The sequence below is a fragment of the Echiichthys vipera genome, assembly GCF_963691815.1.
Source record: "Echiichthys vipera genome assembly, chromosome: 20".
Taxonomy (NCBI): domain Eukaryota; kingdom Metazoa; phylum Chordata; class Actinopteri; order Perciformes; family Trachinidae; genus Echiichthys; species Echiichthys vipera.
Window position 1 is genome coordinate 10985446 of NC_139845.1, and position 16385 is coordinate 11001830.

The window sequence follows — 16385 nt, forward strand, 5'->3', positions numbered from 1 at the left end:
CGTGTGTGTGTGTGTGTGTGTGTGTGTGTGTGTGTGTGTGTGTGTGTGTGTGTGTGTGTGTGTGTGTGTGTGTGTGTGTGTGTGTGTGTGTGTGTGTGTGTGTGTGTGTGTGTGAAAAATCCTGATTTCATTGTATAATGTGGTCATAGAAAGTTTTTAAAAATGTGGCTAGTGACCAAGGCTAGCTGAATGTCTCTCTTTGGAGTTATTTCATAGTACAGTAAGAGTCTGGTAGGCAGACCTGGGAGACTAATAAAGAGGCACACACACACACAAACACACACACACTGAGACACACAGTGCAGCATAAAGTTATGTCTCCTCTGGGATTGTTTCATAGTATAGTAAGACATTGGAAAACACTGTTGACTCGTTTAACACACGCACACACAGACACAGACACACACACACGCGAGCACACACATTGCATACATTGACCATTGCGGGTTGTGTAATACAATAAAAACATGTACATATTATATACCTTCATGAAATCAGTAGATTCAAAGACTGAGTCCTGCAAAGTCTTGTTTGTTCATGTTTTACATTGTTATTTCTGGGATCAGTTCTGGCTTAACTTAAGATCTTTATACTGTTACATTTTTCTTGAAAAAGGAAAAGAAAACACTGGTGTTATTTCTCTCTAAATGTCTTCCTTATATCGCCATCATTCCTTCCATTCTTTCTGTCTGTTTCTCATTTGGTCTTGCATTTGATCCACAGAGCTTTGCTGCGGGTCTGGAAAGTGTGGACAGTCATTTTTTTAAAAGATTTAAGACAGACTGGTCTGGATTAGAAAGTGTGAGAGAACAGCTGTTACACATATGTTGAGCATGTTTTTAAAGCTTTAAAGCCAGACTTTAAGAGAGGTGTTCACATTTTGGTATATTACACAACAGTTTCGGAGCGATAACGGCCTTGTTGCGTCGCCGCTGTGAGCGCACATCATAAGATGGAGCAACAGAGGTGTTTTGAAAAGCAGACTTTTGAGGATCCCTGCAGACTTTTTAGGATGCCTGCAGCCTTTGACTCCATCGTTTTCCGTGTCTCTCCTCCGGGGAAATGTTTAGTAGTATATTTCAAGGTGGCTACTCATGAACACAGGAATAGAGATGATCTAGGGAAGGACACGCACACACACACACACACACAAAATCCTAGTGTGTGTGTGTGTGTGTGTGTGTGTGTGTGTGTGTGTGTGTGTGTGTGTGTGTGTGTGTGTGTGTGTGTGTGTGTGTGTGTGTGTGTGTGTGTGTGTGTGTGTGTGTGTGTGTGTGTGTGTGTGTGTTGTGTGTGCGTGCGTGCGTGCGTGCGTGCGTGCGTGCGTGCGTGCGTGCGTGCGTGCGTGCGTGCGTGCGTGCGTGCGTGTGTGTGTGTCAAAAAACACCCACATCTAGTTCTGCATTTTGTTTTTTCATTGTTTTGACAGCTGAGGCTTGCTTTAAGGTTAAGAAAACAAGTTCAAGCTGTGTGTCTGACATAGGTGCATAACTGTTTTTTTGTTTGTTTGTTGGTTGTTTTTTCATCAGTCATTTTAAATGCAACCTGCACACAATGTAGAGTCCATTATTTTACAGTGCAGCAGAGTACATTTCTTACAGTGTTATATTTTATTATTTCGTCTGTGCTAAATGGCAAACAAATTTTCAGCCCATGCTTGGTTAGTTTAACCAGTGAGTGTGTAGCATCAGTGCTGTTGCTATGGTTACATGCAGTTTACTGTAAAATCCCTTGCATTTAGAGCAGTGATTAGCCCACGCTTAATGTGTCCTGATATACATACAAATCAGAAACAAGTATTTTGAAAAATATTATGACATGATTCATACTGACTGAAAACCTCCACACTACACAGTTGGTATAGTCAAAACAAATGACATCATTCATATTTGCAATTCTTGTATCTACAGTAAATGGTAAGGAGAGAAACAGATTAATGATGAGATGGAGTACAGACAGAGTGAATGGATCCTGCTGTTGGAATTCTTTGTGTGTGTTTGGGTGCAGAGTGATGATAAGCATGGAGCGCAGGGTGTGGACAGACCTCGCTGGGATTGAATATACTTACAACGCACACACACATGCACACACACACACACACACACACACACACACACACACACACACACACACACACACACACACTAAAAGCCTTCTTAACATGCTTCCTCTGCACTTAAATCTTTCGATTCCCCAAAGAGAATAGTGCGTGTATCTTATCTGTGTGTGGATGTGTCTCTTGGGGGGTCTTGTCTTGTACCACCAAAAATGTGTGTAACAGTTTAGCTCGTCTGACTCTCATTCCCACAGTCAATCACTCACAAGCACGCACACACACACACACACACACACACACACACACACACACACACACACACACACACACACACACACACACACACACATTAGTCATCATGGCCTCTGTGAAACAAATGTGGCTGTTAAACTTGGGAATTAAGTTCATGACTCTCAGCTGTTAACTATGGATTGCAGTCTGGATCGATCCTCTGTATACAAATTAGAAAAATGAATCTGTGTAACACTGAAACGTAGCTAGTTGCTGTAGGTTGAGTGCAGTTTTTGGTCTCTGTTGTATAAAAGGCACAGGTCAGACGATACAGAAAAAACTTAGTTAAAAGCTTCCACATCACTCAGCAGGTTCCTTAAATAAAACGTAAAGAAGAAGCATGCTTGTGGGGGAAATCGTATTACTGACCATCTGCATTCAACCAGGGGTTCTATAGAGCAATCAGAACTAAGCACTACTTTCTCACAGTATTCCAGTTTCCTTTTGACTTTTTAGAACATACCGTCCTCTGTCATCTCTCCATTTCCATGTCTGTTTTCGTCTCGCCTCAGCCCATATGTTTGAATCATGTTTAGTCTCCATTAACTTGTTTGGCATTGCATGCAGTTCGTACCATGAGCTAAGCTGCACTGCCGTCCTGGCTAATTGCTTGGTGCTTGAAAGACATGGAGGGCAGTGTCCCAAATAACGACCTAGTTCCTATATAATGCACTGCATTTACTATCTGCCTTTTTATCTCAAGACTGGTGCAGTGCACATTCGTATCAGGCCGATTGCTTGGCCCCTGGTACTGCTGCTTGCAGTGTTTCCTGTGAGGGCGTGCCTGTTCTGTGCCTGTTCTGAGAAAGGTGATTACTTGGCCCTCCGAAGGCGTTGCTAGAAGAAAAAGTGACCCTACACCTGTCCGTGATGACACAAAATGATGATGCGAAGTGTGAAAATTCACAATAGCAGTATACTATACTGTAACTCTGGAGCATTTTAAATCACTTTTAAAGACCCACCTCTTCTCATTGGCCTTCAACTCACCCTGACCTGTTATTTTCTTTATTTTCTGTCATCTTTTAGTACAACTTTTATTTGTTTGACCTTATTTTAGTAATTGTTCTTACACCCTGACATATTGTTTTTATATTTTATTGTAGCTTTTATTTGTTTGACTTTATGATAGTAATTGTTTGTATTGCCCTTTCTTATTGCTAATGTTAATGGTTTATGCTGTTTTTTATTTAAGTATTGATAACACTTGACCATGTATGTTGTGCAGCACTTTGGGCAACTAAGGTTGTTTTTTTAATTGTGCTATACAAATACATTTTGAGTTGAGTTGAGTTTAGTACTATTGAGTGACTGTGATACAGGGAGCAGTGAGTGAGTAAGAAGCAGGTGTTTTGCATTGGGGTTAATTAGTTCAATCTCTATATGTGCTCCTCAGTGCTCCTTTACACCTGTAGAATATCTGTAACTGAAAGCTTGTATGTAATAAATACACAGATTTACACATATTATTATGAGTGATTATCTAAGATTATCTAAGAATAACAGCATTCACCGTTCTCAGACCCCCTCTTTCTCTCTCTCTCTCTCTCTCTCTCTCTCTCTCTCTCTCTCTCTCTCTCTCTCTCTCTCTCTCTCTCTCTCTCTCTCTGTTTACACTTTCTGTGTGTTTGTATTTTGGTAAAATCTTTTAAGCAGTTGTCATGGGCAGTATTGATTGTCAATTAATCCCTTTCATTTTGTCGCCCCGTCATTCCTTCCCTCCTTCAGATTCTCTCTCCTCTCCTGGATCTCAATCAGAATCGCAGTAAACTGAAGCTGTACATCAGTCACCTGACCTCACTGTGTCAGGAGCGAGACCCGATCATACTGCAGGACTTTGCCCCGCCCCCCGCCTATCACCGCTCTGACTCCGCCTCCTGGCATACGCAGTTGCCCAGCATGACGCAGGAACAGGTGAGACCATTTGTCTGAAACACTTCTGAAAGATGAGGGGGGAAAATCATGCAAAGTGGGGACATTTGTCAGTCCTCTGCGTTTGTGTGTGTGTGTGCGTGTGTATGTGTGTGTGTGTGTGTGTGTGTGCGTGTAGGAGTAGGGCACACACTGGTCGGACTGGCAGGTTTTTGGCGCTGCCGTTGACATTATTGAAAAGATTTACTCCAGCGGGTCACCTGACGACAAGCTCTTGGCTGTGGAACAAATACTGTTTCAGACATTTTATTTTACAGGGAGTAAACTCTGCTCTGAGCTTTTGGCAGCAGGAGAATAGTTGGTTCATATATGAAGCATGAGGGGAGACAAGAGTATATTTATTATTTAGCTAGTCGAAAGAGCTGTCATCTGAGTGTGGGAGGAGAGCAAAGAAAAGGGAAATGAAGATGAAGAAAGAAAAGGTGAGGCTTCAGGGAAGTTGAAGAAAGGTTGGCTCGCCTTCCTCGATGTTGCTCCATTGTCATGGTAACCAGTTGTGTTTTCAGATATTGAACATAAACAGAATATTATTGGATTTTTTAACTTTTGTGGCCGTCTATGGCTTCCCTGTGTCCGTCTCTCTTTTTCTTGTCTTTTTCCTCCATATTGAAAACATATCAGGCGAAACATGGTCGCTACATGTGGTATACATTGAAAACCGGTAACTCTAGACACACACACATACTCTCAGAGCAATGTGACAGAGTGTGTGGTTGGGGTACAGCAGGACTAGTTTCCTACAGTCCTCATGAAAGCTCTATTGTATGTTTTAATGCTGGGAAATGTCTCTGTTTAGCATGAGTGCTTCAGATATGGCACAGCATCTTATGGTGTCACTAAATTTTGAACATGAGTAAAGATGTCATTGAATGTATGTTAAAGGCACAGAGTAATGGTAAGGGTGACTTTCACAGACAGAAAATTACTGCATGTATTTTTCATCATCAGCCTGAATGGAGACAGTAATCTGTGGTTCAGAGGCCACAGATCCACATTTTTTAAAGAAAAACTTTCTCTAAATTAAAACTAATCATGTGGGCTGCAGTGAAAGCGTATCTCCCAAGATTGAATGCTTTTAGACGACCAACTAAATACCCTGCAGTATTTAATTCCTACCTTATATTTATAAAAAACATTTTTTTAAATTAAAACATTTAAAGCAAACTGTGTTTGTGCCACATTCAAGTTAAATTTACAACTGAGAAGAAAAATATGTTTAAAGATCATTCTAACCAATTTACCACAAGTCACTTAGAGTTTACATTACTGCTGAACATTGTCAAGACATGCTGCGGTGTTTAGTTGCCTTCTGCACATTTCATTCCGGCTCTTGATTAAGAAAATCCATCACAGAAAACTTTGTGTGTAGTTAAGTTAGCATTGCATGATATAAAGCAGTTGCAACATCCACCTTAAGGACAAAAAAGTGTCATGGTGTCTTGCAGATCGGCCCATATACCGTATGTAGCCTGTGCTGCAAAATGAGTCAGACTCTGAGTTGAAATGTATTACGATCTACAGTTAAGGGCTGGTTAGGTTATGCCAACTGCTTGTTAAGGTTATGGGATTCAGGGTTTTCCCTGCTATTATACAGCCTGAGCCTTATGAATGTAAAAACAATGTGGAGAGCATCTGGACAAGCCGATGCCCGAGACGGGCTTCCGCTTACTGTCTTCAGTCAACAGCGATCCCCTCTGCTTGTGCCGTATACAGGCTGTTAGTAGGTGTGAGGCAAGCAAGGGGATGCAGGAAGCAGTGGTTGTTCAGTTGTAGTAAATTTCTATTGTTACGTAAATGCTCTCCCTCTGACACTTTCTCTCTGATTAGAACTTTTCCAAGCACTAGAAGGGTGCATTATAGTAGTATGAGCACCATACCTCTCATGCCATTCAAATGTTCTGTTGATGATTTTTCTATTGAATCTGATTCAGTGAGGTCGTCTCCCTCCCTTTGTAGATTCAAATTAATTTTCAAAAATAGGCTGGTGTCCCTGTCTTGAGATTGTTTGACAAATTATTTTATATGATCTCTTTCTCGCTGCAGTCGACACAACCACTAAGCTTTGTGCAAATTATAGCAAAATGACATTGCCAATGTGCAAAGGTAGGTTTGATGCCATTTGCACCCTCTAAAAGACCTAGTGAAAACTTTTTCAGCCATTGTCTGAAGAATGGCATGAATACTTGTTTTTAGCATGCGTACGATTATCCTAAAATACAAAGTTAGAGATAAAACCAAAAGAGTAATTTTAGAGAATGCTTATTGAATTGTTTGGACAAAGTTTGACAGGGAAAGCCGTTCATTTCAGTGCCTGCAAAGCAACTCAGACACTATTTTTATTCTGCGGTTTTGGCTCTTGGGTGAAAAATCTTAACTTTTCTTTCACTGCATTATTTTATCTTCTTCATCACGTTCTCCCCTGCCATCAATCTTTCAACTTTCCTATTTTTTAGTTTTTTCTTCCCCCTAAGAAACACCATTCCCTTGTTTTTCCTCTAAAGTGCCTCCATCACCATTACCTTTTACTCTCACCATCTCACTGGCTGCGTGTCAGTGTGAATGTGAGACCGAGAGGGAGTTTTTGGTGATATGTTTCCCTTAATGACATCACAGTTCGAATCTTTTTTGCTGTCCAAACCCACCCGTACCCAGGCAGTGCCATTCGGCGCCATGTGTCTGCTGTGGACCCCGGCCCTGCCTACACACAATCGCACACACACACTGCCTGTCTTTTATTCAGGCCCGCGTTTCTCGTTTTCCTTCATCATGTGTCACCATCACCCTGGCTGACCCTCTTAATGCACACATAGATTCCCTCCAGACTGCCATGTTCCACTGTGCCAGCTTCTCTTCTCTGTCTTGTGGTGAGTGTGTGTGTGTTTTACAAGCCTCTCCCTGGCTCTGTTAAAATGCCTGGCACTCTGTAAAGCCATTAGGATCATACTAAAATAGCATGTAAAACACACACGGACAGACAGACACACACACACACGGAAACCTACAAATCCCATGCCCACATTAACATGAAGGCACAACTGTCCTGAATGTAATGACCACTGGAGGCTCGTGTACCTGACAGTCCGCTTCTGTAACGTGTCACCAGCTCCAACATTTTACTGACACGGTGTCTGATGTAGCTCCTCTGTTCTGAAGCCTGGCTCACATGTTTGAGGAAAGGGCAGTGGGCGAGAACAAGTAAGTCTCTAGGGTTTATCAACTGGGCACCTCCCAGCACAGATAACTGGTTTCATCAAGAGCAAGAGACCCTAAAGGAGCCTCAGCAGGAAATTCAGGCCTTACAGATTGAAATCCCTGCTTTCTGTGCTGATAAGATAAAGTGATCATTCTACTGTAGATAAGTTTGACAGTACTGTAAAATGAGTATTCGAAAAACTAAAACGAAGCCACTGCCCTTACCATTCATAAAGCAGTTTCTCTCACCCTGTTTCTCCTAAATTGCAAAGGAATTGATTAAAAATGAGTTGTTTTTTCTTTGATCAAAGAAGCTGAGATCAAGAACATCCATAAAATCAGCTGTAATAAACATGTCTGCTTTTGACAGTCATAATTTAAATTTTCTGATAAGCCTGAAATACAAGCCTATCGGAAAATGACTGGCTTGCCATAATGGAATTCTGTCGTTCATCAACAACCAAACAGATGGGTTGCTCATCTGCTTTCAAGTTTATCTGTCTTCGCAAGAGCCAAACTCAACTGGATATAATATGTAGCCTACCCATTTTGAATGGAAGACTTTTTAAACCTTTGGAAGACTCTGCTGCTGTTGGAATATTATTCTCAAGATTGTTTAGCTCTAAGCATTTGCATCATGCTTATGCGACTGTAGGAAGACGTCTTCTCGGAGCAAATACAACTCAGCTCAAGATTATACACAATGAAGAGGTGGGCGCAAAGTAACGCACAGTGACTTAGATCAGTAACTTTAATCTGATTACTGATTTGGAAATAGTACTTCGTTAAAAAGTAGATTCGAGTAGAGTTACTAAGTAGGCTAAAATGTTAGTGGCATCACTGGTCATCACTGACACTGACAGGCTGGCCCAAGCTTCTGATGAATAGTTTATAATAAGTTTCGGGTGGTTTTATTTAATGACAAGTTATCAACTACCTCTAAGGAGCGATAGTGACACTGAAATGTCATGATAATAAAACTGTGTGCTGTAGAGTAGTACTAAACAGTTGCTAGTTGAATCACTGCTAAAAATGTTAGCAATAGCTGTGGCTGACAGACAAACAGATCTGTTTTTATCACACATATTGTAGATAATAAATGCACGTGTAAATCAAAGGTTAAATAACATATAACAAAGATGATTAAAGGTCAAACTTACAAGAACACCTTTGGTTCGCCTATCCAATCAGTGGTACTTTGCTGTGTGTACTATAGCTGGCTGAATGGATATGGATATTATTCCACCAGTCAAAATACCAGAAATACTGTATGGGCATTCTGCTCTGAGCTCTGGGCTGGCGGCGCTTGTTCTGGCTTTAGCCTATGTAAGTAGTTGGGTGCACAACTTAATGTGTTGTTTGGTCGACATTTTTGTTTTTTTCTATATTCCATTTTCAGTCAGTGAAAACCAAGGACATTTCCGGGAAGTCTGGTGACACTACTGCTAAACTTTAGCATGGTAGCATTGTCATTCTCAGCTTGTTAGCATGCTCTAATTAGCATTTATCTCAAAGCGCAGCAAGGGCCTAAGTACAGACTCACATACTCTTTTTCCTGAGGCTTTATAACGCTCCAACAAGGGCTTTGGAGAGTGGATAATGATGATTTATGAATGAATTTAAATGCAACTGCGCCAGTAGTGGTTGCTATTAGCCAGAAAGTTCAACTCAAACCAACTACTGGTGGCAGAATAGTGAAATTGATTGACTAATTAATGAAGATTCATAGTGTCTCTTTTTAGGCTTTTGTGAGCTGCCAAAGCATGAGGTACTTTCATTTAAATTTGACATTTGAACATTTGAATGCCTGACTCGTCTCTGTGTATCTTCTGTACTGACATCAGCTTGGACTGACCTCAGTGAAGGAACTAGGCTAATATTAAAATTATTCTTTTCATGGCGTGCCTTTGACCAGAACTAAAGCACCAAAGCACAGCATGTAGCTCGTAGAGAAAGGTAGGCTTTCAAATGATGGATTTCGTCGGTTCCTGTGTATTTGTTTCCATGTCTCTCTTTAACCTCAAATGAACTACAAAAGCAAAACTGATTCCAAAAGTGAGGTTTTACTAAAGGAGCTGTTTTCTGTGCCATAGTCATAATAATAACCTTTATGGCTCAATGACGTCTCTAATGAGCACTGAAGAGAACTGGCATCATATTCCACAGGCGCACACATGCACACAAGACGTCTCGATCTCTGTCTGACCTGAAGTGTGAAGCTATAAGAAATGGCCTGTTTGTCTGCATATTTACATTTCTGTGCATTAAAAGCTACCTCAACCAATTTTACACGTTGTGCGTTTGTATGTATGAACGTACAAGACTATGTGTGTCTGTGAGTACTATGTACTCGCGTGAGTACATTTGCGTGCGTTTGGTATTGTAAAAATCGTATGAAGTGTTATTGGCTCAGTGGGACATTATATCGCTGCTCTTAGAAAGCCATTATGACTTGTCAGCCGGTGACCCTCTATCTGCTAAAGCAAAACCAGCTCCCAGTGATTGACTGTGAGCGTTTCTGAGCCAACTCAAGCTGGAGAAACCTCAGTGAAAATTTAGTCTACATATTTACAACTCTACCAGTCATTCTAACGATGGAAAATTCCACGCAATTAGACGTTGAATGTCATTGTTGTTGCAGTATAGTCTCCGTATAGAAGAGGGAATTGTGTCTTTTCTCTTTCCACCTGTAAATCCATTTTTAAAGTTATAGAACAGGGTATCTCACAGGGCCTTCTGGCCGTTCAGTCAACTGAAGTGAATCTAATGACCTTATAGCAAACTTCCAATGCCGGAAACAGCACCGGTATGCTGCTGCAGCCCCCCTGTGAATACTTGCTGATATCAAAACACTGTAAAACTGATCCAGCATAATCAAAATCTAGAAGCGATCATTTAATCTTTTCGAGGAAGAGAAAACCAGAGCAAGTTGCAAGGCCGTTATGTGGTGGATATTAGCAGTGAGATTGACAGTCATTCCTATACAGTATGTGGTTAAAGTTGGATCATTCTGGTTATTTCCATATGTACTGTAAATCTAACTAGATAACTGACATAACGGCATAGGTAAAAGGACAAACTCTTCTGAAATGTTATATCAATAAAGTCTGGCCTTACATGTAAAATACAGCCCTACGTTTCAAATGGACACAATCATTGTTGTTTCAGCTCTGCAGCCTGATGCCCTAAAGCTAAAGGACTAAGGAATTTTGATTGACAGGAGATACAAAAACAGGAAGAGGCGGAGCTGGAATTCAAACATTACAGCTGATAATGTAGAGGGCGACCACAGTATCACAATCATACTGTTAGACTGTGTTTGTGGAGGGTTAGTGATAATAAAAAAGCTATTATTTTGATAGTCTGTGCATGTAGGTGTGCGTGACAGAGCGTTTCCCAACGATAGAAATCCTTTTTTGCCACTGTCCTGCCCACGATAGTCTGTCTGGGATGGTCGTAACTTTCTACCTCAGAGTAGTTGTTCACATTTAAGCTGAAAACATAAATGGATTTAAATCAATCCTGTGTAAATACTAAATAACCCGACATTACCAAGACAATAAATAAAATAACGGAAAAGTAATGTGAGAAAAAGAAGGTAAATTGTTTGTGACTTAAGACTTGAAGGAATAATTGTTCTGCTTTGACCTGATAAAATCTTCTAACACATAAAACAAACAAGTTGGACAGGCATGGCCACACAGCTTGAATATTTAATGATTAGGCCTCTGCGTTGGAAAGACTTGGTCTCTGCTGGATAAAAGAATCACAAAGATAATGTTCAAATACTGTCATTTTAATTGTCAGTTTTTACTTTGCAATTAATTCGGGAGGACATTTGACCTGGACTTGGCTTCAAAAATCATATCATATTGCATTTACAGACGCTTTTATCCAAAGTGACTTATAATAAGCGCGTTCAACCACATGAGAACCCCACAAAGGGTAAGAATTACTTCAAAGTGCTACATTTGTAGACGAGAGAAGACAGAGAAAGTGTTTGTGGTCCAAGATGCAGTCTGAAAAGATGAGTTCTCAGTGACGGAAGATGTGTACAGTTTCTTTAATTTTTAGAGTAAACAGTCGTGACTTTGAGCAGTAGCCGGGTCCTCTTTGTAGTAAGGGAGTTGCAAGCTGCTTGGTAGTAGCAGAGCAGAGTGGATGTATGATTTGACCATGTCTTGGAGGTAGGATTGACCTGAGTCATTCACAGCATGTTAGGCGAGTACCAGTGTCTTGAATCCGATTTGAGCATCCATCATATTACAAAGGAAAAGTCTTTTCGTCTGTGTGCAAATAAAATTTGGGGTGTTTGTCTTTAACAGAGAGTCGGCCCCATCCATTTGTGCTGCGCTGTGGTCTCGGGTCTCTCTTGGCTTTCATTAGACAGCTCTGCTTCTCGCTCCAAGGATGATTGTTTTCACTCTAAATACGACGCTGAGTTCCCCGACGACCATGAGACACACGCGAACACACACACACACACACACACACACACTCTGAAACACAGACAAAAGGAGAGACAGTCAGACGCACCCACACACATGCCCGACCCTCAGTGCCCATTTCACAGCCACACAGGCGTTTGCTGGTCATTACAGACTAACTGCTGGGTTTTTATGCAGATTTATTGAATCCCGGCTTGATGGCTTTCCCAGGCGACCTCTTTTTACATGCATTTGTCTTTTTTTCTGTCATTCTTCCTTAGCTTTCCCTCTGTCTCTGGTTATCACTCTCCTTGATTTCTGTCCTCTTTCTCCTCCCCTCTCCTCTTTTTCTCTTTCTGTCTCCATCTCTTCTTTGGTATTGTCACTCACTCCTGATCAATCCGCTTCCCTCTTTCACTCTGACTCTGTCGCACTCTTTCAGCTCCCACTTCACAATCACTACCTTTCTTTTCTATCCTTTTTTACACCTTTCTGTACCTCTGTCCTCTTTTGTCTGTGACAAGCTGGTGATGGTGACAGGTGAAAAACACAGAGGAACATGCTCTCCACTCTCTATCTGAAGCTGTTAAATCTTAGTTCACAATGGCAGCCATTATTGCTGCAGACGTTTGCTTTCACAAGTTCCCTTTTACTGGACAGCCCTAAAATCATTGAACTGAAACTCTGAACAGACTTCAATTGAGACTTTAAAATGTACAAATGCCATGCATACACTGTGTTATGCAGCCAAATATTCAGAACTGCACATGAAATATGTGGTGAGGCTTTGAACAGGATGGGAATATTATACAATGGAACTAAAAGAAAATGTTCTAAAAGAGGCCGGTTGTCTTAACCGAGGATGTATTGTAGTTGTTTAGACATTTTGTTTTACTTCTCCATATGAATGTTTTGAAGATGTGTTTTAACGATCATGTTGGAGACTATTGATGGTATTGATGGGTTGTATAATTTCTACAGTTTGCAAAACACAATTTTCTTCACCAGTCTGCCTTTTCTATAACTCCTTATGACATATAAGCAGGGAACTTTATTATGTTTGTGTCACCATAAATAAAAGCTAATTTTGAGGATAGTGCGGTGATTTATGGGATAGGAAAACAATTTAAATCACATACATTATACTAGTTCTATTTTTCCTGATTGTTTTTGGCTAAATTAACATTTAAAGGTAAAATCTTGGCTTGAACATTTTGGATAAGCAGCCTGTAAATCTGTTTTCTCCTCAGTTATGCTCCCAAATGTTTATCATTGGCCACAGACTTTGCAATAGACAAACTATACTCTTAATATCTTTGGGGTTTATCATCTGTTTTTAGAGGCACCTCGACATTCCTTTTGTTTAGTTTTTTAGTTTTACTGAACATTGTGAATCAGTTTCTTTTCTACTGGGAGGTTACACCTATACACAGTGAATGCCAGAGTCTGTTTCTGCTGTTTATTTCTGCAGCCATTAGTGCTGTAAGTCCAGCCTTGTGTAGTTACTCCTTGAGGGCCAGTTTATGGTTTAAGTCTTTTTTTATATGCTCTATAATCCCCTGTTCTCTGTGAAGGTGTTTCACTATAGTTACCATTCTTACATTCACACGCCCACCTCTATCTGTAAATCTTAAAAGTCCCATATCGTAAAGGTAAGATTTCTATGTCTGTTTTGATTAGAAGCAGGTCAATATACTATATTAATACTGTGGAAGTGTCAAAACCCTCAATCCACAGAGAAATACACACAGCCCGTATTCAGAAACTGTGTCTTTAAAGAACCATCAGGACTTCTGCTTGGTTGCGATGTCACAACTATACTATATATAGTTAGAAAGTGTTGCTACAGTCATTCACTGGCTGTAGTGATGGTGCAGAGATGCAAAGAGTGCAGATGCAGAAGACACAGAAACGCTGACCAATCAGAGCAGACTGAGCTTTGTCAGGAGGGGGTCTTAAAGAGACAGGCGCTAAAATGGAGCGTTTCAGACAGAGGGTGAACACGGGTATATTCAGATTAAAGAATGTAAAGATTTGTTCTAGTGGGGACCCAAAATACAAAGTATGAACCTCAAAATGAGCATGAAATGGGACACCTTTAACTTGCATTGAACAAATAGACTTTGAGACTAATAAAATGCTTGGTAGGGAGATGTACACTTCCCCTTCCTTAGCAATTACTCTAAGTGTTCATGAGCAAGGCACAGGATGGTGGCGAGCTCCCAGATTTGAGTGTTTAATCCTAACTGCTCCCAGATGCCAATCCTATAAATATAGAAATGTTCCTACACTCAATTTGGCTGATTGAATAACCTACAAAATAAAATTACCAAGTTTTGTTGAGTTGCCCACAACACACACTTCCTTGTATTTTTATTCAGCTGCGAGTACTAAAGGAGTGCAGTATTTTTGAGTCCTCCAGGAGCAGTTTGAACTACAAGCCCTCAAGCTCTATTCCCACTGCAGCTCGTTAGCCTGCGCTTTAAACTGAGCTGCCTGGACTGCAACTGTACTGGACTACGACAGAGCACACACACTCATTCACACACATTCAGTCACATGGCTCAGGCGCTTTTGGGCTTGGTGCAGTACAGGCGGCCAAGTCATAAAGCAGTCTACAATGTAAGCCTCTAAGAACCTAATGGTTTAAATAGACACAGGACAAGAGACAGGGATTATAATAGCCAATACAGGCCTATTATACCTTATCCCTTTGCTCTTGCTGATAATAGTGTTTCTGTAGCCATGCTTAGGGCTGCTGCTCAGGAGTCTGGAGCCTTTTTAAACCTCCTGATCGTATCTTCGGTCATGCAACTGGGTACGCTATTACTGAGGAATATTAGGTCAGACTTTTCCCTCCAGACTTATTCTGTGTCCAGACCCTCATCCTCGCCTTCCCCTGTGTCTTCCTGCTGGTTTTGTTTAAATAAGAGTCTGTCCTAAAGGTTTTTCTTTTTTCAGAAACAGTCAACCTTTTCACCTCCGTTTTCTGTTTTCTTACCCTCCACATTTACCTCCAGGCAGTGCTGCTCTGTCACTGTACAGTAGTTGTTACATGCTTATGTAGTCGTGCAATTATTGGAAAACAGTTTGGAGTTGGTTTAGATTGGATGGAATTTGTGACCTATGGGTTTTTTTAAAGGTGGAAAATGAGCCTTATGGATAGGACAGGAATGTAGGATGTTATTTTGCTCCTATATTTTACAGTTCAGGATGTAAAGCATACAATACTGTTTAAATTATTACATGATGGCTTTAATTATACCCAAAACTAAAAGGTCCTGACATGATCATGACCTAATTTCTCATGACCTGAATTAATAATTTATTCAAAGGTGCCATGTTTTAAAAACTGGTATTTTTATGTATTTTTATTGTAATAAAGAAGGTCAAAGTGCTATGAAATACTGTGAAAGTATCAAAACGCTCAATCCACAGAGAAATGCACACAGCTCATATTCAAAAACTGTGCCTTTAAAGGAGCCGTCAGGACTTCTGTATAGTTTTGATGTCACAACTATATTATATATAGGTAGAAAGTGCAGCTACAGTGTCGTTACAATCATTCCCTGGCTGCTGTAATAATGCAGAGACGCCAAGAGTGCAGACGCACAAGACTCATTAACACTGACCAATCAGTGCAGACTGGGCTTTTTCGGAAAGGGTCTTAAAGAGACAGGCGCTAAAATGGAGCGTTTCAGTCAGAGGGTGAATACAGGTCTATTCAGACAGACAGTATGACATCAATAATGTGTTTTTTCAACTTAAAATCATGTAGACATGTTCTAGTAGAAACCCCAAATAGAAGTATGAACCTGAAAATTAGCATAATAAGGGAACTTTAAAGTTGTACTCCATAAGAATTGAGACATGTTTTTTCCAGCGACCTCTGTGGTGAGCCTGTTCTTTCATAGCCTCCATCTTGTCACGTTCATGGTGTGTGTGTTGACGATTGTATTTTTATTTTTTTTGCTCTTTTGTAAACTTTATTGAAACACATTCACCTCTCTGCTTCCATTTACGATTACAAGTGAACACAGCATAACCGTTGGTGACGATCTAGGCAGACAGAACAACTGCTGTCAGCAGCGTCACTAACATGGCCGCTTATTTACATCTAGCCCACGAATGTCACCACAGACACTGATATTGGAATAATTGGCAAAAAAGGCAAGTAGAAGTGCTTTCATAAGTGGGTCATATGATCAATAACCATTTTTTTCTCTTTGATAGATATGTACTTAAAAGGCAATTAAATAGATGGAAATCCTATGGAGGACCTTATTTAAGGTAATAAGGTGATGGTAAAACCATTCAAGTCCATCTTCACATTCATTATCCAACTGTTTGTAGTTGTGTTTGGTTCTCAGAATTCCTTCTTGCCCGGCTCATCAGTAATCAGCATTTCTCTCAAAATAACTTAAAAAAAACAGAAACAAAATATGTAACTTTCTCAACAGTAAATTATAGGAGAAACTACATTATTT

At 40.4% G+C, this 16385-nt stretch overlaps 1 protein-coding gene across 2 annotated transcripts in view; it reads left to right on the forward strand.

The window, feature by feature from the left end:
- LOC310962762 (ELKS/Rab6-interacting/CAST family member 1-like) overlaps positions 1 to 16385 on the forward strand; it is a 140804-nt gene that overhangs the window by 117079 nt on the left and 7340 nt on the right. For both annotated transcript variants that reach the window (XM_083935324.1, XM_083935325.1), the window contains one exon: positions 4076 to 4261. In XM_083935324.1, the coding sequence (XP_083791450.1) occupies positions 4076 to 4261 (186 nt within the window). The remainder of the gene's footprint in view (positions 1 to 4075; positions 4262 to 16385) is intronic.